Raw genomic sequence first — 27350 nt, 5'->3', positions numbered from 1 at the left:
AACGGTGTGGGTTTGGAGCATGGTAGATAAACATTAAGAAGTGTTGTGCCAATATCGGGACATGCAGTTTTGAATGAGTTTGTCGATTTTAGTTTAGGGCGATGTCAGCTTGTTAATGAACTGGACTAAATTTCCTATCCAGATAATACTTCAGATAGATGTGAGAGACTTCCCAGTAGCCTGTCACATTTGAATATTTGAGGGGATGTACATATCTGGCTCAGATATCGTAGAGAGTACATTGGAAGGACAGTTTGGCTCTATAAGGAGCTGTGCGTCCTTCTGGGCATTCTTGTTAATATGAGTAATGAGCAGAATAACACTAGTCACAATGGTAGCTTTGCCAAGACTACTGTACCATTTTACCAACCTACTGGTTCATTTGTTGATTGATTTGATTGTTTGAGGAGATGGATATCAGCCTACTTGATTTGATTTTGGAGTTCGGACCGACATAGAATAGCTCTATGTAAGCTTCCGCCCCCCTCCTCAGAGGAACATCTAGGAGTTCTGGGTTTCAAACTTTATTTTACATTCTGACTTCAGTTGTCTGCAGGTTGTTTGTTCAGCCACATCCTCCCTGGAAGTTGCCTCCGTAATGGCAAATGCACAGGTAGATGTATTAAATGGACCTTTGCAGGACACCCAGGCACCGTATGTGGTCTACTCACATGCTGCAGGGGTGACACCTAAAAAGGACTGGCTCCAGAACAAAAAATGCTACCTAGCTAGGGGGACCCTATGGACCTGAAGACTGGCGGCTGGGACGTCTGTTGAAGTGGCCATTGTAGGAGACCTACATGATGCCAGTTTGTTTAAACAGTTCACTGAACTGATACAGGATTCGAATTTCCAGTGGGACAGATTCTAATGCATTCTAAAAACATTAGGGTGGTACACAGGTGGTGGGATAAAGCCTGGAGTATGAGAGTCAGACAGGTGAAGGAAAGGTAACATGAACTTCGTTGGATAGGGATGTGTTTGTGACCTTGTAAGAGTCAACATGGGGAAGACAAAATCGAAGTGAAGGCAGGGCCTCAGAGGGGTGATCAGATGAAAATCAAAGACTTGGAGGGATAGAGTTAGTTAATCAGTGTTCCGTGACACTGGTGACCATTCCACGTTCTACCACATCATAGCACCTTATGTTAATGATGCTGTGAGAGGGAAGTATAAGGATGCCCACTGGCACATCTGATAAAGACACATACTTATGTAGACCCATATGGATGAATAAACCATGATGCAAGAGCTTTAAATTATTTGGGTTACACAGTTTATTGTTAAATTTCTTCTGCTCCGATAATGTATGCTGTAGAAACACTGATGCCTGAACCGCTACTTGCATGGCCTCCTCAGTAACATATGTACTGCATATACAATGCACTGGTTACTTAACAGTGTTCTTAGTGTGCCTCAAAAGGCGCCCAGTGTCTATGTAAAAAAATGAATAAAAGTATTTTGAAAAAAAGGAGTGTCTGCCTTATCCTATAGCTATTCACCTTCTTGATAGATATATACATATATATCTCCAAAGGTTACCGGTCATTATAGCTAGGTTCAGTAAGATAACTACAAGTCGTGCCCCTGCCATGCACAGGTTTCTCATCAATCATTTTATTGCAAATGTTGCACTGATATTATCAATGATGTCATAGAAGATGTCATGACTGATGTAATATGTGGGTTAATTAACAGTGCATGGCAAGGGAGTGAGTTATAATTACCTTAAGACACAAGTTATAGTTTCCTAAGAAAAGTATAACTCTAACTGCAGAATTTCTCTGGTTTTGTGTGTGTAAAATCTGAGCCTAACTATAACTTCCCTGTAATCTTTGTTTCTTTTAAGTGTATTTCTGAGGTTGTTTTTTTGTAATTCTATTTTTTAACTATAACTTCCCTCTAACCTTTTTTAAATGTAAAGTAATATTTAATTAGCATACGTTATTCCAAACGCCGTGGCACATGGTCTTGGGCTGAACGTGGCTCAGGGTGTACCATAAGTCCTGGCCTGCAACCAACCCCCTGCATGCAGCCAAACCCACGCTGCACATTGCCTTTGGCCATGCACAACAGGGGGTTGGCCGCCGGGCCTGGCGTGCGTTGAACCCCCTGCATGCAGCCACCCCACGTTATGATAAATCTACTTTCCAATTGTCATAGTTTGAGAGTCCAGTTACCCCCAAGTTCATCCTTATTTATTTGTGCCAATCTGTGACTCGTGCCTCCACTTTGAGTCCCAAATCCGCTGCTCCTTGTTTCACTTACACCAAAGCGGTAGGAGTAGATCAATCCCCATTGCGCTGTTCAAGAAGAGCCAAATCAAAGACCCGACAACAAGGGTTGGTAGAAAAGGCTTCAAATAAAAATGATACAGCAGAAAATTGCCAGCGGTTGATACTTACATATAGTAAGTAAGGAAAGTGAAGATATTGTGAGAATATTAAAAAGAAATTGGAAAAATATTAAGAAATGATCAGGACATTGCCCAGATTGTGGGACCGTCGGTTTCATATAGGAAATCACGTTCCATAAAGGACATACTTGTCTCAAACTACGACAGTTGGAAAGTAAATTTATCATCCAGCTACGTACAAAGACACCTTAAGGGTCAGATATGGATGAGGAATTATTTGTCCATTTATGAATGTGTATATTTTCCAGTTAAAAAAGATCAGAATTGAGGCAATGCATGTAGAACTATGAGCCAAACACGAACGTGAACATAAGGTCTGGGCAGCTGAAAATCCATTTTCAGCAAAGTAATTAGTGGATTGAAAGAATGAGATTTTAGATTATTCAGTCATGTAGAATGACAACAACCTAGCGCATCCTATAGTGATTCATTCTAAGATAAATTTCACTTAGCAAATAAAAGAAATCGCTATAGAGATGCAGGTATGAGTTTGGATCTATATGATGAATAATGTGCAATTCAGCACTTAGCTTGAGATCAATTTTTCGAACTCATATTTTTGTAATTAATTTTTATATTCCCTTGCTTTGATATTTATTCGTAGATAGAAATGAGGATGTCCATAAATTATCATTTTTGCCATTAGAAGCAGATCATGAACCATGGGACTTCAGACTGAATAATTTTTACGCAAATGTTTATAATCAGATGTACCCTACATAGTTCTATTTGAAACAAAATAATTCCTAGCAAACAAAAGACACATTAATTGGTATGCGGTGATTAGTATGGATCCATATCATAAATAATGGGCACTCAAGCACTGAGCTTTAAATCCGATTCACTGACTAAATGCATGATTGCAATCAATCGGTAAACTCCTTTGCTTTGGTGTAAATCGTATATAGAGGACAGAATGTATATAAATTGTATTTTCCATCATTAGTAGATTATGAACCACCGAATTAATGTATCTTTTTATTTTAATTTGCACATCTTTATTGGCATACTACAACATCCAGAATGCTTCATTGTAGGCCAATAGAATGTTTGCATAAAAAGGAGAGTAAAGAAGGACTCACTGACCATGAGCAAGACTCTATACGAGTTCAAACGCGTCGGTGGCTGTTTAACCTTGAATGAAGACACTTTAATTGGACTTCTGAAGTGCGGTGAATATCTTTTGGAATTTATGTATACGATGGTGGTCTCCTCCGTCACCTGCAGTTGAGTGCGCTACCCAGTCCACAATCGACCAAATTGTTATATTTTTTTTCTCTCTTAAAAAAACACAAACAAAAAAACCCAAAGGTTACTGGGACGTTATAGTTAGGTTCACATTTTACACGCAAAAAAAACATAGAAATTCAACAGTTATTGCTAGAGTTCTCTTAAAGTAACTATAATTCTTGTCCCCGTCATGCACAGTTTTCTTAGAAATAATTTTGCAGCAAATGTTGCTGTAATATTATCAGTTATGTCCTAGAATATGTTATGAGTGATGTAATGTGAGGGATAATTAGTTACCAGTGCACGACGAGAGCACAAGTTACAGTTACTTGGGAAGAGTCTAACTATAACTGTTAAATTACTATGGATTTATGTGTGTAAAATGTAAACCTAACTATAACATCCTGTAGCCTTTGTTTTTTTCAGTGAATTTCTAAGGTTTTTAAAATCTCAAGTAATATTCAATTACCATACGTTAATCCAACCTCTGGACAACCCACTGCATGCAGCCAACCACACACGCACTGTGTGCGGCGGAAGGGTTGGCCCCTGGTCCTGGCCTGTGTCAAGGTCCTGTTGTTAACCCCACCAAAGGCAGTCAATCCAGGTGAGGGGCATGCCCTCTCCCTGGGTTGATTTTGGCCACGGGCCCCATTCTCCCATGGCCTGCCACCTTTTTTAAGTGGGAAGGTGACCCCCTCCTCAGGCCTTATTTGTCCCCAGGCACCCCATCCTGAGGCCTGTTATTAAAATTATGGGGGAGAGGGAAGGCAGACCCCTCCCGAGGCCAATATTTGCCCCAGGGACCTCATACCCCAGCGCCTGACTCTGTGAAGGGGGACACACAGGCCTCGTCCCTGGGCCAATGTTGGTAGCAAGGCCCTCATCCCCTGGGGCCACCCAGTAAATGATGGGTGCCCTGGAGCCCACACAGGGCACTCATTTTACATTTGAAAGGGGGAGGGGTTGCGCTGCCCCCCACCGGAGGCCGGCAATGGCCCTGGGAGCCCCATCTCCCGTGCCTTGCCTTACTATTAAGGAGGAGGGGGCATGCAGGCCCCCTCCCTGGGCTAATATTGGCCCCAGGGACCACATTCTCTAGGGCCTGGCCAGTATGTAATATGGGAGTGGGGCACACAGACCCTCCTCTCCGGACCACTATTGGTGCCCTAGAACCTCTTCCCCCTGGACCTACCAATACATTAAAGGGGGAGTGGGGCACATAGTCCCCCTTCCCAGGCCAGTATTGGCCCCGGAGACCCATCTTCTGGGCCTGGTCACTACATGGTTGGTGCCCACCCAGGGCACCCACTTGCTGTTTGTTGAAGGCCAAGGGGGCAAGCTCCAATTCCCCCGCAGACCCAGCCAGATATTTGCCTCCTGCGAGAGCTGGCATTGCTCCCACCCACAAAGAGCAGCTAAAAATGCTGCTCCCTGTGGATGGGGAAAGATTTTTCATTTGTTTCCCTGCCCACTGTACAGTGCACAGTGGGCAAGGAAACAGATGAAAACTGTGCTCCCATCAGGCAGTAGCATTTTTCCAGTGCTCGTGAGCCCCTAAAAAACATTTTTGGGCAATTTCTTGCCCATGAGGGGTCTATCGCAACCCCCTTCATCAGTCCCATAGGGTCAGGATAGCTCTACCCTGACCACTTCTATCAGTTTTCACTTTTATTTTTCCTGCCAGGAACCATGTCCTGATTGACAAAATGGCAGCTGCAACTTTTCTCTCAGGTTGCACCCAGCCAGTCATGGCATTGCTGTTGGCGTGTGGATCCAGATCCACGTCTTTAGAAATAGATAAATCTTTTTTGATTACAAAACAAAAAGCTGTCTTTCTGGACCAAGATCTAGCTTTCTGCTATATTTGGTGGTGTTCCGTCCAGCAGTTTGGACTGTAGATGTTTGTAAAGTACCTATGGAAAATTATATCAGGAAAACACGTTTCTTGCCCCCGCTTGACGAATCACCCTGAAACTTTCAACACTGCAGCTGGATTGAATTACATACTAGTTTTGAAAAGTTTGTGAAGATTCGTCAAACGGCACCAAAGTTACTGGCAAAACAAAAAATGCTTTGTCTAGCAAAGCTAGGTCTTAACTACAACTACCTACTGGCGACTGCTAGTAGGAAATTATATATATTCCCTAAAACAGCCAGTGGTTAAATTTAATGTATAGTTAGGTGACGATGACACTATAAACATACCGTTTTAACCTAACAAAACCACTGAAATCCACCAATTTTAGTTATTTCAAGTAACTAAAACTCATGCCCTAAAGCAACTATAAATTTCAACCCTGCCGTACACAGTTTTCTCATCAATTATGTAATTTCAGATATTGCAATCAGGTTATTGTTGATGTCATATAACACTGTCATGACTGATGCAGCATGGGAGGTAAGTGGCAGTCTACCCTGTGCATCCCACAGCTCCATTTTTGTTGAGGGTAGCAGGGGGAGCCCCCTTGACTCCCATCCAGCTCCCCGGGTGGCAGCTGGCCAGATCAGTTGGTGGGTGCCCCGTTGCAGACCTGGAGCACCCACAACACTCTTGTCATTGGGGGCCGCAGGAGACAGCACCATTTCTTTGGTCCTGCTTGGGCGGGAGCAGCATTTTTCACAGCTTCCACCTGGGCGGGAGCAAAGTTATATGTCACCAGTCCAAGAGAGTCTGGTCAGGAATTAGATTTCTATTCCCTGCCCGACTGTTCCAAGCAGGGAACTGCATTGTCCCCATGGATCTGGTGCAGAGGACAGTGCGATCGAACTCCTAGGACTGGGGTCACCGTGCGGATCATGGGGGTGGTGGGCCTCCACGCATGCCCCCTTCCCCAAAAGTACACTGTTTCTGGGGAATAAGGTCCTCAGGCCCTCTTTTGCACCCCTCTCCCCCATATTAGAATAAAATGGCCTAGGACCTCCAGCATGCTGAAGGAGATGGCTGCAATCCTCCCTCCATTTATAATTAAAAAGGCCCTTGGGAATTGGGTCCCTGGGGCCTCTTTGATGCCCGAGGAGGGCAGCTGTGTGCCACCCCCCCCTTAAGATGAAACCGCTGCAGGGAATGGGGTCCCCAGGACCTCTTGGTGGTGCAATGAGAGAGATTCCACGCAAGCCCCCACCCATAATTAAAAAACAAAACATAACAAAAAGAATATGGTTTGACCCTGGGGCCCTGATCACTCCTGGGGGTATTTACCTAAAAACTAAAAAAAAATGCCTTTTTTTTACCACCTCAGTACTGTGGGTTTGTGGCAATTTTTTACATTTATTTTTATTTTAAGCCATCGGTTGGGTTCCCCTGAAACAAAGAGCTAGGGTAGCAGGGTATCCCTTCCCTGCCCCTTACTTTTTTGATAAACCAATTTTTAATGATTTTTGGTATAATTCATACAAAAACATAAACATCAGGATTGTGACACATATGCACCCCAACATGCCCCTGGAAAGGCAGAGCAGTCACTGTTAACCTTTCTATCAAAATGCTCACGATATAACAGCTGTTGATACGTACGATCCCCCACTATCCCCACCACCTTAACCCAGTTGACTCAGTCATTTGCCTCAAATTCGGTTGGGTTTCTGTGGCGGGCCTCATACACCACTCGCTCCTGTTGTGCACACCAGTCCACTCCTCTTCGCCACTCAGACAGGGATGTGGGGGAAGATGACATCCTTCGCGCAGCGATTATTTCTTTTAGCCACCTGGAGCCTAGGAATACTTTTTCGGCCCTCGTACCCCATCCATCACCCCAAGTAATATCAATGCGGGAGAGAGGGGCACCTCACAGCCCAGGGTCTTCGTCAGTTCCTGTGTCACCCCTGCCCAATAAAGCGTGATTACTGGACATGCCCACACCATGTGATAGAAATCTGCAGGTTCATTCCCGCATTTAGAACAGGCGGGTTCTGGATGAAGGCCGGCTTTATGCATACAAAGAGGTATAAAATAGCGTGGGGGTAATATGTTTGCACTAGGCACAATCTGGAGGAGACGGCAAGCCCCTGCGGGCCGTCAGGGCATCACGCCTATCCTCCTCCTCTAGTGTGCCGATCCATCTCTCCCACCTGTGCTGCAGGTACTCCAGCGTGTCTGGTGTATTGGCGATTAATGTACAATAGATTTGGGAGATACCCCCATCCCAAATGCCCCTTAAGTAGTTTGCCATCTAGGGGGCTGAACTCCGGCAGTGGTTCCGACAGCGTGATTCGGGCCCAGTAAGCGTGCCTCAGCTGCAGGTATTTATAAAATTGTGAGCAAGTAAGAGCATAGAGGCCCTGGAGGTCCTGGAAAGTGTGAATCTGTGTTCCTGACCATACACCTCCCAATCGAGTTATCCCTATTCGGTCCCAGGCCCTGAACTCTGGAAGCGCTGCCACCTCCCCCAACCAGGTGCCATGCCAGAGGAGGGTCTGCTGAGTGAGCCTGCCCCCCCATCGCATGTGTCGAAGAGTTGCTCTCCAGGTCAGGAAGACTTCCTTGGTTACTGAGGTTATTGATCCATATATGGGAGACCCATAGAGCATAGCCTGTAGCCTCAGGAACGCCAGCATGGATAGTTTGAACCCATATGCTGGTTTAGCCCACCCTCTACAAAGCCAATCGTTAATCACCAAGAGATTGGATACTAAGTGGTACAAGTATAGACGGGACATGCCCAGCCCCCCCCATCATAGGGACTCTTCAAGCACTGTTTGAATGCCATATGCGGACGCGACCCGTGCCATAGAAACGTCCTCGCCACACTATCCAGCGTATTGAACCATGATTGGGGCACATGAAGCAGCAGGTTTTGGAAAACGTCCAAGAATCTGTGAAGGAGCATCATTTTTTACAGGGATATACGCCCCATCACGTTCAGGGGAGACTGCCAACAGACGAGGTCGGCCTTGGCTTTCTTAACCAATGGCTGGAGATTGAGAGACCAGACAAGCTCCGGGTGCAGTGCAACCCACACACCCAAATATTTAAAGCTTAATCTACGGATATGAATTTTTGTGCGCGGGTTCTGCTTAATATAAGAGGACATTGTCTGCATACAGTGCTATTCGATCCTCATCCGTCGTTTCCCATGCCCACCCTTTAAGCGGTGCATTGTTACAAATTAGTTGGGCCAAAGGCTCGATTGCTAACATGAAGAGGAGCAGTGACAGTGGACATCCCTGCCTGGTTCCCCATTGTATTAGGAAGGCTGCTGACAAGACCCCATTGACCTGCACTCGTGCCGTTGGTGTAGTGTACAACACTTTCACCATGGCCCGGAACCCGGCTCTGAGACCGGCCCTCGCCGGCACCGACTATGGGTACTCCCAGTACACCATATCGAATGCCTTTTCAAAATCAATTAGGAGCAGCCCCAGATCCCCTTGACAGCTGGTGCTGGTAGGCCAGAGCCACCTGATGTCTGCAAAGGCAATGTCTTGTGGTGTGGGAGGGCATAAAGCCACATTGATTTGGGTATGACCGTTTTAAGTCTGTTGGCCAATATAGTTGCGAAGATTTTGACGTCTCTGTTGAGAAGTGATATGGGACGGTACTCTTTGGAAGATGGCGATGGTGGCTGTGTTTTAAGAATAAGTACTATTGTAGCTTGGTCTAGCTCTCGGGAGGGAAGCTACCCACCTGGCAGACCTCACTATATAGGGAGAGCAGGTGGCGTAAAGGGATGCCACGGAGCCAGGCATAGTACTCTAATGGAAAACCATTCGGACCCGGTGTCTTACAGGTCGACAGGCCAGTAATCACCTCCCCCACCTCAGCCGTTGTCAGGAGTTCATCCCAGGACAGCTATTCCTCGAGGGACAAACGGGGCAGGGAAATAGCTTCTAAAAATTGGTTGCAAGAGTGTGAATCGCGCTGTCCTGGGGGAGTGTACAGTCATTCGTAGTATTGGGCGAAGGCCTGGACAATCTCGGGAAGGGAGCTCCTCCGTACGCCCACCTCGTCGGTTATCTCCAATATAATTCTTGAGACGTGATGATGTGAGGCTTAACAATACAGCAACTTACCGTTCTTGTCACCCCACCCGTAGAAGCAGTCCTTCGTGGCCCTCCACAGGTGTTTGGCTGCCTTCAGTGAGTGCTGGGATATCTCTTCTTGGACTAGACTTAGCTGGCAGCAGACCTCCTCCCGAGAGTCGGAGGTGAAGTCTCCCTCCAGCTGAAGGGCCTGCGCTTCCAGCTGGGTAATATGTTCGGTCCTCTCGCGCTTCCGGGTCCAAATCCACCCCTTGGCATACCCCGTATGGTTGCTTTACAGGCAGGCCACATTGAGGTGATTTTTGAGACAGAGCCTTCATTGAATTTGAAGTACGCCTGCAGTTCTGTTTGTAGGAATTGGACGAACTGGTCGTCCTGAAGGTACCAGCTGCTAATGCGCCACATAGGACTTTGGCCTGTTCTCGGGGGTTTTACTTTTTGATGATGGGGGACCAGTCCCAGAGTCCTTTAATGGCTTCTGCAATATTTATTTTTTTCCTGTTGCCACCAGTCAATCAGAACGCGATCTCCCATAGGAGGCCTCACTTCAGTGGTTGCTAGGTGGCTAACAGGGTAAAAAGTCCCTTCGGCCAGTCATACCGGTCTATTTTGTGAAGTTGCATGATCCTTGTGAGAAAATTGTGCATGGCGAAATTGCGTTTTGAGACTCCCCTTTATTCTCTGCCCGTGTTTCACGGATGAGCCAGAAATTTTCCAGATGAACTTTTTTGTTGTTGTGGTTTTTAGAAAGTTTCAAGAAGATTCGTCAAATTGCTCCAAAGTTATTAGCATACTGAAAAACGCTCTTCCTATGGAAACTAGGTGCTAAGTATAGCTACACAGTGACGACTGCTTCTGTTTTTTTAAATATATATTTATATGTATACGTATATGTATATTGTTTTTTTTTTCTTTTACAGTTTGAGTACAGTAACACTACTCCGGATCCATAACACACTAATTGTTATATTAAAAATGCTGCTTAAAAGATATTAAATATATAATGTATAACATATGTAAGTTTAAGAGGGAGATTATCCAATTTTGGAGATAAAAGGCATGTATTACACCCTAAGAGATCGAGTCCTTGGTCAGAAAGCACTACAGACCCAAATGAGGTTTCTGGATGAGGGGGTGATCAGGCATAGGGGCATAAATGCTGTACAATAATGCCGTTATAGACAGTCTGTGACTTACTTATAAGTAAATAAGTGTTAAGATACGTAATGTATACAGTTTTCAATATGTACTTGGAAATAGGAAATATAGAATAACAGGACTTTTCATAAAGCAAATATATACAGTATTTACAACAAATGTAAATTATATTCTATACAGTAAACAGATTATAATATTACTAATAAAAATTGGGATAATCTTAATAATAATACTAGTATGGCTATAATAATAATTATTGTATAATATACAACACATATATAAGTAGTGATTATTTCTGGGTAGTCTCTTCCTGTAAATGGAAAGATAAATCTCCTAGAGATTTTCATGAATGCAAGGTGAAAATGCTGGAAAGTTACATTTTTTAGAAATGTCTGTTAGGAAAAAACCTTTCATCACATGTGGTCCTATTTTGAGGCTTATCTAAAGGACTCGGCTTCCTTGTTCCATTACTTAATCAAACAGTCTTATTTTCTTAAAGACTTGGTACTGCTTTCTGGTTATACGTGTTCTCTGCTGTATTCTTATTGTTCTTCTTGTTTTACATCAATGGCATTCATCCCTTTGAATATAACAAAAAAATGAAGGTAGGCCACGATTAGAGAGATAGGATGTTACCAGTTGCTTCCTGAAACATTTTGTCTTCTTCAATTAGTATAGTTGACTCAGCATATGTAGTGAAATACTTTCATAAATGCCTTTGCAATAATTAAGCCAGGAAAAATAATAGAAACTGATACCACTCTGCACTTGGCAGTGAAGGCAGTACAGGCATGAGGATTTAGAATAGAAATCATATGATTCAACAGTAGATATGTTTTAGTACAGGAATACATCTTCATACCTTTGGATGATGAAGTTCCTTTTTAAAGATTTTAGAATGGAACAGAAATGTCAGACTTCTGGCCTGAAGCTCAATATCTGTTTAATGTAGGAACGTTTTATTGCATCAGGTTATGAATGCCAGCATGTCAGGGCTTGAGTATAGTGGAAGTCTAAGGGTGTGGGGCAGCAGTTGTCAAGATTATTTGAATGCCATCAGTGTCGGTGTAGAATTGGAGGTTAACCAATGGACTTACTTTCATAGCCTAGGCTGAATTTAAAGATTAGAGCTACAGGATTCTGCATTTCAAAGGCTATTCCGCTCACACAGTAGGTGGAAGGATAGTGTGTAATATTATCTGGCAAAATACTGAGGATGTTCAGCCAAGTTTAAATCCCCCACTCAACTTCTGACCGCTTATCAAGTATTGCACCATGATTAGTTCAAAAGGATGATGTTATTGCCACTGTTGCAGTCTGTAACTTGACTAAGCTTATCTGCCATTGCTAACTGCTTTGATCATTTCAAAGTCCATGCCCCGGAACCTGCCTGGTTGGTGTCTAACAGAACCTTATTTTCCATGAGGAATTCTTGCAGCTGCCAGGGGACAGCTACTTGGCAGTGTTGAGTACTGGAAGTTGCTAGTGTTCTTGGGACACGGAAATGGGTTATGTGAGCACTGCTTTCTTGAGGGCCAAAGGCTTTCCTGCTGGCTAAAGGCACTTCTTTCTTAAGGGCTAAAGGAACATAACCAGTTCTCATAAAGACATTGATAAGTACTTAAAGTACATGGTTATGATCTATAGATTTTGCTTTGTGATTCTCCTTGGGCAGGCTTCATTGTGGGAGTCCAAACTGAAATTACCCTTCAGATAGTACTGATACAACTTCCTGTGACATAATTTTTTGTGTTGCTTGGATTGATGATTGTTGTAAAGTCCTGACTTATTGACCCAAAGAAATCAAGACATTGACACACATGCAAGTGGGGGTTGCATTGAAATAACCCTGCATGGATCCTTGAAATATCAGGCATCCTTCTGTGATCTCCTGGCGTCAGCAGCATTGTGAAGCACCTGGCCCAGGCATCTGAGAGACGGTTACAGTAAGTTGTATAAGGATTGAAATGTGTTTGATTCCATAGTGTATGACACAGGGCGATGTAGCAAAACATTTTCAGGCAACGTATGTTGCAGGCACACTTAGAGTTGAAATGGTGCACCAGTTTATAGGATAGGACACTTATGAAGATAATTTCTCTAACGTTGTTTGTCATTAATAATAAATGCCAAATCAGTTAAAAAAGATGGTCATGTCAGCATGCATAAAATTAAAAATCGTCAGCAGAACAGAACTTGTTTGTCATAACAGCAAGGGGCTACGTGCTACAGGAGCACAAAGAGTTATTCAAAACATGAGGGCTGTATCCTGCAGGCTGACACTTATTGTGCTTATGTCATTTGCATGAATACCTGGCTGGTCTCTGTGGAAGAGCTCCATTCTTCTGTGATTTGCATGAGAGAGCATGTGTGTGTTAGGCTTTTTATTTCTTTGTATCTTTTGTTTGCTGGGTGCGGGCCTTGGCACAGCCCTGATAACTCCATAACCTTTAGAAATTGGATGTGATGATCATCATGAAGATTGCAGAATGCACGCAGTCCTACCATACTGTTAGTCCTGCCATACTGTGATGATTTTCTTAGTGGTAGCATTGGCTTATTTGTGGAGTGCCTAGCAGCCAGCACCATAGATGGGGGACAATGCAGAATAGGAAGAATTTCTTGAGGCAAACAGGGGGAGGGGGGCCCATCATGGTTTGTTCCAAAGGTAGTGAAGTCAAGGTCACGTCTGTATGTGCCAGAGAACTGTAGAATGGGCCTCATCCACAACCAGTAGGGGGGGGAAATAACTGCATAAGACCTTGCACTCTTGGGGACGTGCTTCTCAACAGCGAGGGAGGCCTTGATATAGCCCATACTACATTTTCCGACACAGTCTGCGCCTGGGACGCTTGCTGCGAGGACTAAGCACCTGGAGGCGCACAAAAAGTGGCAGTCAGCCCCACAACGTGGGACGCGCCCGGGCACCGACCTGGCCAAGAGCAGGCCTGTCTTTGTCCGTCATCGCCTGGAAGAGGCTGGGCTAGCCCACCACTGTAACACCTACAGCTGCTGGGTGTTTACAGTAAGTGGTGGCTAGTTTTGGATCAAGATGGGAAAACATAAACCAGCTGTGGTACATGATAAATTATCCGGGAATAACTCCTTGGGTGGGTTTTACAGAAGGTCGTTGGAGTTCTAGAAGGGGAAATCAAGTCGACCATGCGTCAGCTGTCCATTGTAGCCCCCGCCCCTTCCCCGGCAGCCCCTTTAACGCCACCCTTGCCCTCACCAATGCCCCAATCCATTCTGCTACCCAGCCATCAGTATGCAGAATGGATTGGGGCATTGACTGCCAGGAGAGGTTGGTTGTTACCCTCTCATATTTCCCTATAGCTGATCCTGTTTTGGACAAAAAAAGTCCTGAAGTTGGCTTATCTGGAAATTTGGACTCTAGGTGAAAAAGGAAGCACAGCGGAAAAAACCCAAAGAGCAAGCGAGCACGTACCTCAGGATCTATAAAGCCTAGAATAGACAGAATGAGGGCAGAGGGGGCCCTGGGCGGCTCTGATGGACTTTCGGTGGAGCAGCTTCTGGAGGTGATAGATAAGAGACTGCGCCCAATTGAAAAGCACCTAAGAACCATTGAGGAGAACTTGGAGAAAGTTGTACAATTGCTTACTCACGATCTTTTGCCAAAACTTCCTCTCCTTCGGTTGTTGTCTTTGTCCAGTTCCACCTCAGCAGGGGTGTTGACCAGGGTTCCTCCTCCTTTTAATGGGATTACATTGTGCCCAGAGCCTCATCTTAAGGCTGACCACCCTTCCAATCCCCCCAGATCTGTTAATGAGGTGCATGGGGCCTCATCTACTGTGCTAGCCATGGAACAATGCCAGCAGAACAGCATAGACCAAAACAAGGCGGGTGGTGCTGCGGACAATCCAGGGATCATTGTGGTTGGGAGGCTGCTAATTGTCAGGTTGCAAAGTCTAGCAAGGAGGTAGGGGATTGTGAAAAGGGGCCTGGCTAGTCCTCTTACACCTGAGGCTAGTCCTCTGGTGGCAGTAATTACAAATGTTCCTAGCCCAAAGTTATGGACCCAGTCATACCCAACGATGCCTGTTCCCAGACTGAGAATAAAGAATTGTCAACAAACCAAAAGTCCAATAGATGTCCCTTCAACACAATCTCCCGTATGACTGAGGATTCAGTCAAAAGTATAAGTTGGAATGTAGCTGGGTTAAGGGCTCAAGTGTCTAATCCAGACACTTGGGCCCTGGAACCCAAGTATAGACCTTGTTATAAGAGTTTCTGCATTCTTGTGGGTAGGGTGTCGTTTGGCAGGCCCTCAGGAGGCTTGTTAATTTGGCTTAGCGGAATTCTTAAGTGTAAAGTCAAAGAAATGGACCTGGACCCTGCTGATATACAGGGCCTAGTTCCATCTATTATCAAAGGTTATTTGCTTCTACTGATAAATCCTTTTAACAGAAGCATGGGAAAGACCAGTGAATCTGAAACTCTCTGTGTTAGATAATTTGCTTGCTAGATGTGATAGAGCTTACTTTGTGCTGATAGTTGGGGACTTTAATACCACTTTTGAGCCTTATCTTGTGGTTAAGGAGTTTTACTGGGAAGAGGATCGCCTGTGGGTAATCCTGAAATTGGTCACGTCTATTAGGTGTAGATTTATCAGGGCTGCTCTGCAGGTTGTCGATATTACACTCTCATATGGCCTCCAGGTATGCAATGGTCGCTCTCGTTCAAATGCCAATTTGGCCCCAACATTTAGACAAGGGATGTGTAGAAGCCATTTAGATTATTTGCTCCTAGATATACGCTTGTGGGGCCATATGGAAGATAACGTGGTCCTGGAGCATGTTGAAAGTGACCATGATCTATTGATACTTTCTGTCAGAACTTTGTTTCCCTGTTTTGAGGCCTCTGTTTCTGGGAACTCTGGTCAACATTTCGTAGTGATGAACCACAGACGAACTGTTAAGTGGTCGATCCTTCCCCCTTACTATTGCCACATTCTACTATTCGTCAGCAAACCACATGGAAACTATGCTTTAATATGGGTTTGATCATGAGCAGATAGTGGATGAGCATTTGAGATTATATGATCTTCTCAAAGTAATTTTTGTTTAAGACTCCGTAGGTATGATGGGGTGAAAGCAAATTCATGGGTGGTATACTAAATCATATAGGGAAGCTAAACACAAGTTATTAAGGGCTCTCAAAGGTGGCAACAGATATATGATAAAGCAATCTAGAACAAACTATAGGCTGGAGCTGATTAACCCTCAGAGACACTGGGAGGTGAAACGCTGGGAAGCCCTTTTGGAAGCAACGAGGTGCAATGATCATGGAAGGTTTTGAAAGCTGGTATTACTGCCGAGTGCCAGATAACATGTAAGACCTTTGATTTCAGTGAGCGCATCACCACCGGGGTAGTCTGACCACTTTGGCATCTCAGAGGATATGCCTCACAGATCTTCAGTGGTGGCAAGCAGACTCCCACCTGATGTGGTAGGCCATTCTCCCTAACCCACCCAGAACTCGCAGTAGTGATGGATGCAGTCTCTGGGTTCTAGGCTCACCTGGAAAAGGTAAAAATCGGGTATGTGGCAAAGCACCTGCTCCACTTCAGTCCATTGCAGCTTCAAACCATATGGCTAGCCCTTAAAGCCTTCCTATCGACCATCCAAGGAAGGCTTGGGCAGATTGATACGGAAAACAAGTCTGCCATGTGGTACTCCAGCAAGCAGGGCAGGGGTCTTGAACGTTATGCTAGACGTTCCCGCACCTTTGAAGGTGGCTGGATCAGCAGGAGATTTTTCTGGTGCCTAATCACCTCATAATGTCTCTTCAAGCCAGAGCGGCCGAACTGGGTGTCGGAAAGTGCCCCTTTTTGACAAGGCCATCCCCCCTTTTTGTCTGGTATTTGATGCAATTTTGACTGAAGTGCACTGGGTTCCTGTTAACTATCGTCCCTAGTGCCAGATCTCTTTACCTAAAACCCCATTGACAATACCTTTAGCACCCGTGTAAGTCCATAGTAAACGATACCCCTGGTACCTAGGGCAAGGGTACTAAGAGGATCCCTAAGAGCTGCACCATGCATTGTGCCATCCTAAGGGAACCCCTTGCCACACTCATGCACACTGCTATTGCAGGCTGCGCGACATGGTGCAGACAAAAGTGAAAACACAACATGGCACACATCCCGTGTGCCATGCCTGCAGACACTCCATGCAGTATATGTAAGTCACCCCTACAGCAGGCCTTACAGCCCCAAGACGGTGCATTATACTACATGTGTGGACATATCTTCATGAGCAGATACGCCCCTGTGATGTCCACTCCAGCAATGGATTTATTAATACATGCACCCAGAGGGCACCTTAGAGGTATCCCCTGGAACCTTCTAGTCCTCTAGTGTGCTGGCTGGTACAGACTGTTTTCTGACCTCCTGCAGGTGAGAGCCCATGTTCTCAGAGGCCAGAAACAATGCCTGCTCCAGAGGAAGGTTTCACACCTCCTTCAGCAGGATGGCTAGTGATTTAGCCAACCAAGGCCAGGGACTTTAAAGTTCCTTCCTCCTTTGATATGCGACCCCTGCATCCCCCAGACCTAGGGGATGCCACTCCCTGCCCTAAGGCTCATTTGGCACCAGGACAGGTGGGAAATTAGCTATGCTAGGAGGCGTGGAGTTAACCCAGCTCAGACACACCATTAAGGTGAGCTGCCTTATGTGCCCTACTGTAGAGAATTTCTGCCATCTTTGTAATGGCAGAATTCTGAACTGTGGTCTAGTGATATGCTCACTCTCCACAGGAGGTGGTCATACAGGGGGTGTAGAGACACCAAGGGTAAGTAGCCCTTTGGGTACTACCCTTCACCCCCATAACACCCCTAAATCTAGTGTTTATGGGAGCGCCTAACACCAGGAGAGAAGATGTGCCTGCTTGAAGAAGGACAAAGAAGAGCCCACGACGTGAGAACTGAAGAGCAGCAACTGACTTGGCTTCAGCCCGGCCAGCCTGCCTGCTGTTCCCGACAATTGCACTGACCCAGCTCATCCAGAAACGTGTATCGCCTCCAAAAGCTGTGATAGAGTTACCCACGACTTCAGCTGGCACACATCATCCCCCTTGGAGGAGAGGAGCTGCTTCCCTGCACATTTGCAGGCACCGAAAGGACAGAAACAAGAGCACTGCACATGCGCCACTCAGCGTGAGTTTCTGTGAACTGACTGTGCCCCTGAGGCACAGAGACCCTCAACAGCTGAGCCCCATCTTGAGTTTAGCCGACTTCACCCCTAATCCCTGCATGCACGGTGTGTCATGAACCGCAATATTCTGTGGAACACCCTGACCTGACGCCTGAAAGCACCACTGCATCTGTGCCTCACAGCCCAAGGAGAAGTAGATCAACGGTGTCCACAAGGTCTTGAGACCCTCCACAACTGAGCCCCCCTTTGGGTTTGGCTGAACTGTTCCGCCAGTCCACACGTGCAGCCTGCTTTCAAAGGCTATCAGAAAGCGTGAGTGCCTCCTGCAGTGGGACCCTGCTTTAGAAGTTACCACTGCTGCTGAGCCCCCAACCTGAGTTGCAGTGGTGTCCCTACGTTCCCAAAGATCTCACAGACTGAGCCCCCCTGTGGGTCTGCCCGTACTGGCCCCCCTGTCTCTGCTTGTGCCTTTTATGTCACAGAACAGTTTTCCAGTTGAAATCAACGGGCCCCCAACACTGACAAGCACCTCTGTACCCGGATGCCCCAGTGCTCAGGAGGTGACTGCCTTGGGCCTTGCCCCATACTTACTTTAACTTCTGTAAGTCACTGCTAAGTACCCATATGCAGTATATGTGTTTTTGCCATAGGTTAGCATTCCCGCATTAGATTTAATACAAGTGTATTTTCTGTACTCTTCAAAACTGCTAATTTAAAAATTACTTACAAAATAACAAAGTTCTTGGTGTCCGAAAAATATGTGAAAATGTGTTATTTTTCTAAATTGGTGTGAAACTCCTTATTGAGTGTGTGTGTGTCATTTATTGACTGTGTATGCAACAAATGTCTAACACTCCTCTCTGATAAGTCTAAGGCTGCTCGACCACACTACCCCAGGCAAAGCACCTTGGGGTTGCTAAGGAAGCCCGTGTCCACTAATAAGGGATACCTGGACTCCTAACTGAGCATACCTCTTTTTGGTATATTGTATGAAGAGCCAGCTTCCTACAAATGACAGACGTCAGCTAGTGCCTCAAATATGGAGTGTTTTCGCCGCCACCAAAAGCGTGACTACTGCTTGCTGGCTTTTCAACCAGGAAGGTTTTTAAGAAATACATTTCATCTTATGAAATAGAGGCATCCTGTAAAGATTCACACCAATACCAATTTTGTCTAGAGTGCTGGAGAAAAGACTGGGGTTAGGTCATCTTGATAGGCGCGGATTGGGCCAGAAGGGTGTGGTATCCTGATATCTAGAGCCTGAGCATCCGATCCGGTCACCCCTTCGGAGGACCTCTTTTCTCAACAACAGGGCAGTTTCTTGCACTCGAATATTTAAGATCTACACTTCCATGCATGAACAGTGGCAACTGAACCATTTTGATTTGATATTGGCAACCCCAAAAAACAAACGTATGTACTATGGATTTTGGAAGTTATTTGTGGCCTGGTGTGGGATCTGTCTGCTTGAGCTCATGCAGACTATATTATTATAAGTTTTATTGTTGATTTTGGGAGTTAATTGTGGCCTAGTGCGAGGTCTATCGGCTTGAGCTTTTACAGACTATATTATCAGATGTGTTATTGTTTTTGTTATTGGCCCAGCAAGCCTTTGCAGTGGGCACAGTTAGGGACAACATGTCGACCCTTTATGTTTGCCAGACCAGCCTTCCCTCTTTGTCACCTGTTGTGATGCATTTTCTGAAAGTCTAAACACGATTCCATGAAACTGTTCATTATGCTTTAATCAGACCTTCATTTAATCTTCAGATTTCTTGTGTGCATGCCGTTCGAGCTCAGGCACAATTGTTCTTTGTGGCTCTTGACTCTTGAGGCAATCTTCCTTATTTCAATCAGTTCTGCACTTCTTGTCTGTGAACAACAGGCACTGTCAGTGCAAATTCAGTGCATCACTTTCTTCCCTGACAAATTAGTGCTGAGGACCTGGGCTGCCTTTCTGACTAATGTGGTATTGCCCTTCAACATAGGACAATCATTTACCCTACTAACATTTTTCTATCTGCCATGTCCCTCAAAAGTGCAGGAAAGGCTTTACTGGCTTGTTCCCAAAAGATCCAGAAATGTATATATCGAATGCGCAAAAGAGTATTGTGTTGATGATTAGCTTTTTGTGGGGTTTGCTGCTGCCAAAAAGGGAAAAGCAGTACAGAAAACAACTCTGTCAAGGTTGATCATCCAGTGCATAATGGTGTTCTATGCTCTAGTGAAGGAGGAGCCCCAAGAGGCCTATAGGCTCATCCCACCAGGGCTAAGGCCCCTACAATGGCATTAGCAATTGGACTTCCTGTTTTAGACATCTGTCATGCTGCTACATGGGTCTCAATGCACAGGTTCACCAAGCACTACTGACTTGACAGTCAAGCCACCAGATAGGGTAATTTGCCCACTTGATCCTGCAAAACGTTTTCATCTACTCTGTTCCTCTAGCTTTTGTAAGGTACTGCTTGGGTATCTGTTCGACAGTTGAGTAATCTGTGATTGGAAGTATGCATCAGAAGAACAACCGGTTAACACTCTTTCTTGGGTAAATTGTATCCAACTACAAATTCCTGACTGCTGTCCTGCCTCCCATTTTGTGGAGTGGATATCTACACATTTTGAAAAGGTTCTAAGTTAATTTTCGGCAACCTGTCTGATTTGATATTTTTGAGGCTGCTGAAAAGTAACGAAACAGAGATTGATATCTATGGCAGGAATGGTGCATGTATGTGGCTCTGCTCTGTCACTTCTGGGTTGGCTTGAGGCTGTCACAGAGTCAGACTGTGCCCCCTAGCAGTGTGCAGGAGCTGTAAAGGTCTCCGGATTCATTCTGGTACCTGTGAATATTTCATAGGTGCAGAATCTGCAGTTAGAGTATCTACCATACCGAACATTACCATAGGTGAGTAGGCTTTCCTTCTTTACCATCCTTTTGATTGGATGAATTGCATCCTTCCACTGTTCATATTCAGGGAACATTTTCTTCAAGCACTCTGAGAATGCATGTTTTCTAGCTCTGCCTCATGTCCTGCTTCCCCCCTCAAACATCCTCTATGTGCTTTGTGTTTCTCCCTCCTCCCACCATTCCCAGCTCATCCATTACTATTTATTTATTTTCCCTCTCCTCAAGCTGCTCCTTTGCTTCCCCTTGCGTTTATTTCCCAGTTGCTCCTCCATTATTGCTTCCCCACCTCTCCCATAGACTGTTTAACCGCTGAGCCAGTATTTTCTTAATACGCTTTTGTGCTCATTTACATTGTGTTTCCTTAATGTACTGCTCTAAGATTGGCGTCTGCCATTGTGTAAGGTAAAGAAAATAGCAGTTGCAGAAGGATATATGTACACCCAGGCGTGATGATGCATGCACATGCATAAGTCATTGTGCTGGGCACCCTAGACTCCTGAGGTATATGCCTGCATGCATCATTAAATATACCCGTGTATGTATTGTCTTTTTTTTTTTTAATGACTTTTTATTGATATTTCAAAACCAACAAGACAGTGCAAGAATACCCCCCCTCCCGCCAGGGCATCTGATCTGTATCATGTGGAATAGAACAACCATGCAGTAATGTCACAGTATATGGAGATATAGTATCAGTGCAAATATATAGACATTGAGGTATAAATCCCTCTTTCCAGCTGTAAACACCCTCCAGTCCTTCCAGGTGCATGCATGTCCCTAGTTCTTAACCATGGCTTGTCAGAGCTTGGATCTAATTGTATTCCCCATTGATCTGGCCCAGTCCTTCCAGTTTCTATAATGTTTTTAGGGGCATCCCTGTGCAGTATGAACAGAGTGTTCCATTCCCATGCAATAGTCCATTCCCTTGGCCCATTGTTCCACTGAGTGGGCTGTCACATCCTTCCACTCTCGCAATGTCTCCCTTTGCTACCAACAAACCCAGCCACGGAGCACTCTTTGATATCTATTACTCCCAGGTCATCCGTAATATGTAGGAGGATAATCTTAGAGTCTTTGGGAATGGGCCAACTCAACACTTCCCCCAGTCTACCCAACACCTCCCCCCCAGTAGTAAGAGAGAGCATTGCACCTCCAGGACTTATGAGACAAGTCTCCCTTTGGATCTCCACATGTCAGGTGAACACCATTGCTCTCAACTCCCTTATGGTGCAATTTCTTTCTGGTGAGATAAACCCGGTGGAGCAGTTTCAGCTGTGTCATCCGAAAATAGGAAGCCTTCACCGCACCTCTAGGTGCCTCCCCTACCTGCTGCCAGTCCTCATCCATTCATCATTCATGTGGTCTTATTCCCCTCCCACACACTGCACACCACCTCCAAGGGATCAGGCAAATTAAGCAGGAGCATTTTATAGATCTCAGATAATTTGTGGGCTTTAATATTAGTGAGGAGGAGGCTTGCCTCAATGGGAGAGAAGTTGGGGATGGCATCCTCCTGTAATATATAGGGCAGGAGTGCGTGGCAAAGTTGTAGGTATCAAAAAGACTGTGTGCTGTGTAAATCTAATTCAACCTGCAGGTCCTGGAAGGATTTCATCATGCAACAGGTCCCATAGTGTAGAAATCCGTATGAGGTCCCATGTAGCAAAAAGCCATAGATGGCTTTGACTTGCGGGAGACGAGTTGTCCTCCACAATCGGGAGTCCAGCGTCAATCTGGTTGTCCACCCAGTGGCCTTCATAGCAGCAGCCCATGCCCCGAACACCACTCTCGTGGCTGGTGGAAGAAATTCCGCCACGGTCCCACCATAGAGCTGATGTGGGAAATTCTGCCGGCTCATCAGCCATCCCTCCACTGCATATGCTGAGTCACTAAGCCCACCAAACCACCAGTCATTTATGGTTAGAAGCTGCACTGTTTTAAGCTCTCCATGAGAGTGCGTGTGTTTTCCAGCTCCCTCCTTTGTGTGCCTCTTCTTCCTGCCAAAAACATCTACCCCTCATGCCCCATGTTACTCTTGTGTTTCTCCCTCATCAATTTCCCTACGCCTCACATTTCCTGTTGCTCTCTCTATTGTGTGCTTCATTCCCTGTGTTGCTTCCCTCCTCGTGTGCTGTTTTCCCCTCCTCTCCCACCTAGCTTCAGTTTTATTTTGGCCCATAGTCCATTCACTGTTGCTTCCCACATCTCTTCTGACTTTCTCTTTGCGCTAGTTAAGTTTAATTTTATTTTAATTTACCAATACATCTTAGATTGGTCAATCAAAAAAAGGCACCTGCATCATTTCGTAGGCACACACATGCACAGTGATGCATGCGTACGCTTACAAAGTGCCATAACTGCATATTTGTAACTTTGACGCGTTTTGCTTTTTCCCCCTCTCGTCCAGTGCTGGACAACATCAGCAAAAAATGTTTTTTTGTCAATGCTGTGCAGCATCAGCTCAACTAATAGATCCAAAAGAGTAAGACCTTTTGGCTTTGCCAATGCTTGATATAACCGCAAATTCAGAATTAACAGAATCGTTTTACATTAGCCCAAATCATCAACTTCTCCTAAAATGCTTTAAGTTTGGGACTTTTGAAAACCTGTTTAAATTACCAACGATATATCTAATGAAATGTGAGGTTAGCACCTTAAAGAACAAATGGGTTTGCCAGCTAATGTGGTAGCTAATTGTACTTTATGTATTGAGTGGTAAAACGATTTCCACTGTTTTTTTTCACAGCTCTTCCCTTTTCAGCAATAAGCATGCTGCTCACCCAGGGTCTCGTTTCCAGAGGTAAAGTTCACAAGTATGGTGATATGTTTTACTGTTGTCCTTTGCATTTCCAAATTGGCTGCTTGCCTACAGACTTCTGCTTCCAAAACACACATACGGATCTAGAGAGAACCGATCCACCAGCTCTTCCGCATACAGGTGTATTGTGTGGACCCTTTTCAGTCTGCACGTGACCTTAGTTTCACATGGAAATACATTGTACAAATCTTGCTGTACCTTTCATCTCAGTTAGTAGCAATTCAGCATTATTCTAGTGATAGTGCTATGTGCAATTTCCCTGTGATATATTAGGAAACATGAAGACTTTGGTAACGAGCGGACTGATGGAAGCTGCCACAAAGAGAAATGGTCTAAGTTGTTGGTGGGTCACTGTATTTCATATCGCGTAATATTCTCGAGTCGACCATTTTACTACCTCATTCTTTAAATCTGATAGACATCATTTGAAATGAGAATGAAACTTTGATGGTAAATTTATTTTTGTATAAATTATATTATTCTAACAAAAGATGCCTATTAAGAGCAAGAAAGTTGTCAAAAGCTTATCTCGGTCATAGGAATATTACATATTATAAAGTGGACCAATGCATAGAACATTAGACTCTGGCAAAAGGGTGGAAGAATTTTACACAGGCAGACAGTGAAAAACACACTCTCAACCAAACAGCGTGATAGGCCTGTATTGACTGTACACAGAAAGAGATATTCTGCATGAACCTTATTAAAATGCATTTAGTAATTGTAAATGGTGTTTGTAGAGCATTTAAACAGCAGAGTGTGTCATGGTGCTAAGGGTAAAAGCAGCATAATTAATCTTCTTTGAAAGTTGGATCAAGATGGATGTGTAAAACACTAGGGAGCTCATTACGAGTTTGGAGGTCGGACAAGACAACCGCCAAACTCTGGGGATGAGGCGGCCGTCAACCCAGCTGCCTCACCCCCGTCGTATTACAATGTTAACACTGGGGTGACCGGCGGGAACCTAGTATTGTGACGTTTCCGCCGGTCAGCCCAGCCGGAACAATGCTATGGTATTGGCCTTGGTTCCCTTAAGGGAGCAAAGGCCAATATCGTAGCACACCAGCACCCTCGAAACGCGCACGGGAGCCGAGGCCAATACAGAAGCACAGGTTCCCAGGGTGCTGGTGAGGGGGGCCCCTGCACTGTTTCCGCCAGTGTTCTCTTGGCAGGTTCGCCGCCATGAAAAGGCTGTGGAAACTGGACTTGTGATCAGCGCGGCGGCGCTGAACTCAGCACTGCTTTGTCTGACCACAACTCGAACTGCCCATTGGGAACCATGTTCCTGGTGAGGACAGCGGACTGACTGCCAGGGTCGTAATGTGGCAGTCGGACCGCCTGGAGTGCAGCTGTTCGACCGCCACTGCGGCATTGGTGGTCCTAGGACCCCCAAAATGTCTTAATGAGGCCCAAGGTCTTGACTGTTTGTTGAAAGTAAAGAAAGTAAATATTAATTTTGATGGTGAGAGGAGGTGAGTGCCACAGCATAGGTATCAAAGCAGGGATACCACAACCCCCAAAATCTTCCTTTCTAAATCGAGGAACACAAGGCATCATTGTAATGACAAATCTTATCATATGTCAGGGAGGTAAGAATGAAGACTGATCTTAATGAAAGCAAGAGAATTGTCTTGCAGGTACAGTGGCTTCACAAGAGGACTTGAAGGTAGTTTGTGTTTGACCTGAGAGCCAGTGTAAAGAAGGCAAATTAGGCTTTACATGAGTGAATCAGAGAGTGCCAATGAACATTTGAGCTGCCTGATTTTGTTCTGTATGAAGCCACTTTAGTCTTCAGTTGGTGCAACCCTATGTGCACTGGATTTGCATTATCCAAATGAGAAATGGCTAATGTCGAAACTGTCTGTTATATTTTGCCATCCACAGTCAAAAGGGAGAGGATTTTCTGCAGACAACACATGTAGAATTGGTACTTAGAATCCCTTTCCTTCTTCCTAAAAGTGGTGTCACCTTTCGCTACATGGCAGTCAATTACATGTATTATGTTCTTTTTCTCACCTCACCATCTAAAGAGGGGGACAGGCTACACCAGTTACAACTACGGCATACGTATTTTACGATCAAGGAGTCTGTGTTGATAATTAACTATTTGTGAGTTTCAGTGGTACAAAGAGAAGAAAGACAGTGCAGGAGCAGACCTTAGCCTGATGGATAAGAGGATTGTTCTTTGCATCAAACTTTGATACGCCTTGGCCTTAAATGATTCTTCTGAAAGCTCTAGGGCTCATTGCACCATGGGCATCTGTCCATACCTTCATCAGGCTGTATTGATTTGCATGTCTGCAAGGAGAGTCATTTTACTGGTTCAGTCTTGTAAGTCTTCCTGGTGAACGTCCATTCCTCGGACCCACCTCGTGTCTGTGGAACTGATTTCCAAGGTGAGGAACCTGTGGTTAGAAGTACCAGAAAGAGTATTACCTTAGACAGGTCACTTATTCTTCATGGTTTTCCAAACCAGCTATTCAGGAATGTTGTGTTGCAGGTTCACCTGTCCTAAGAATGTTTTGTACGTTGGTAGCACATTACAGTACAGTTTTAAAATCCTGCCCCTTCCAAGTAAATTCTCAGTCATATGGTATGTTTACCATTGTGTAAGGTTCAGCAGTGTATCAGTTTGGCCAGTGTCATGCCTTGGATGACAACAATATGCCACAAATTACCACCATTATCCATGGCCAGCATTATGCTAATGGTGGGTATCAGCATGCCACAGATGATGATAGTATGCCAAAAACTATACCATAACATCCAGACTTGCATTATACCAGGGGTGAAAATCCTCATGGCATGAATGGCCATAATATGCCAGGAACTGTCTCTGTCATGCCAGGACCAGCATTAAGCATTATACATAGACTTGGTAAAATTGTTGCATAGATGCTCTCTGTGCCGGGAATTACCATTGTTATGCCAGGGTTAGCATTATTAGAAAGTTGAGCATCATCTTGCTATGGATGACCACTGTGTGCCAAGAGTTAACAATATTTTGCCAGTGCCATCATTTTACTGTGAATCATGGACCCCAGATTTTGTTAAGAATTCCCCAGTTTTATGCCGATTGTAGCATTATACTAGGCATGGGCACTACACTCATAGACACCAAAACACAAACTTTTGCAGGCACGTATCCACACAAGTGCTGAGTCAGACACACACACACAGCACATAGCTTACATTCCACTGCCTCTGGAATCTAGACTTCTCCGCTGCTGCCTCATTTGTTTCCTAGCCACACAAGCACTCGGTCGCTCCTTCCCAGTTTATATGGCAGTTACCGCAGTATCAATAAAGGCTTGGTGGTAGCTTCTGCAGAGCAGTGGAAAACTGCATTTAAGGAAGGGGATAGGAAGGTTTTCCCACCCAGCAGTTCTCGGGAAGGAGTGGTGGAGGGCTTGGGCACAAGTGCTGAGTCGTCCACTATGGATAGTCATGCACATGGTGTCCTAAATTAAAACTTCAGTGTTTATCTGACCCACCAACACCACCCCTGCTGCTACAACCACCAAAACTGCCTACCTCCATTATAGGTAACTGGTTGAACCTTGATAGGGGAACACTTGTAGGTTTTCTTTACACAGAATAAGGTTAAACTCTCTATATCTGGACTAGAGTCACACTGCCACCGCCAACAGTTTTTTCATAGTCTGAG

General features: G+C 45.0%; 1 protein-coding gene across 2 annotated transcripts in view; it reads left to right on the top strand.

Annotated features, from left to right (window-relative positions):
• OCIAD1 (OCIA domain containing 1) overlaps window positions 1-27350 on the top strand; it is a 213778-nt gene that overhangs the window by 93216 nt on the left and 93212 nt on the right. For both annotated transcript variants that reach the window (XM_069201505.1, XM_069201501.1), the window contains exon 3: window positions 23612-23665. In XM_069201505.1, coding sequence (XP_069057606.1) covers window positions 23612-23665 — 54 coding nt within the window. The remainder of the gene's footprint in view (window positions 1-23611; window positions 23666-27350) is intronic.

Source organism: Pleurodeles waltl, chromosome 1_2, assembly GCF_031143425.1.
Source record: "Pleurodeles waltl isolate 20211129_DDA chromosome 1_2, aPleWal1.hap1.20221129, whole genome shotgun sequence".
NCBI classification, from domain to species: Eukaryota; Metazoa; Chordata; class Amphibia; order Caudata; family Salamandridae; genus Pleurodeles; species Pleurodeles waltl.
The sequence above is the reverse complement of the archived record's forward strand: the minus strand, read 5'-3'. Positions and strand labels throughout refer to the sequence as shown.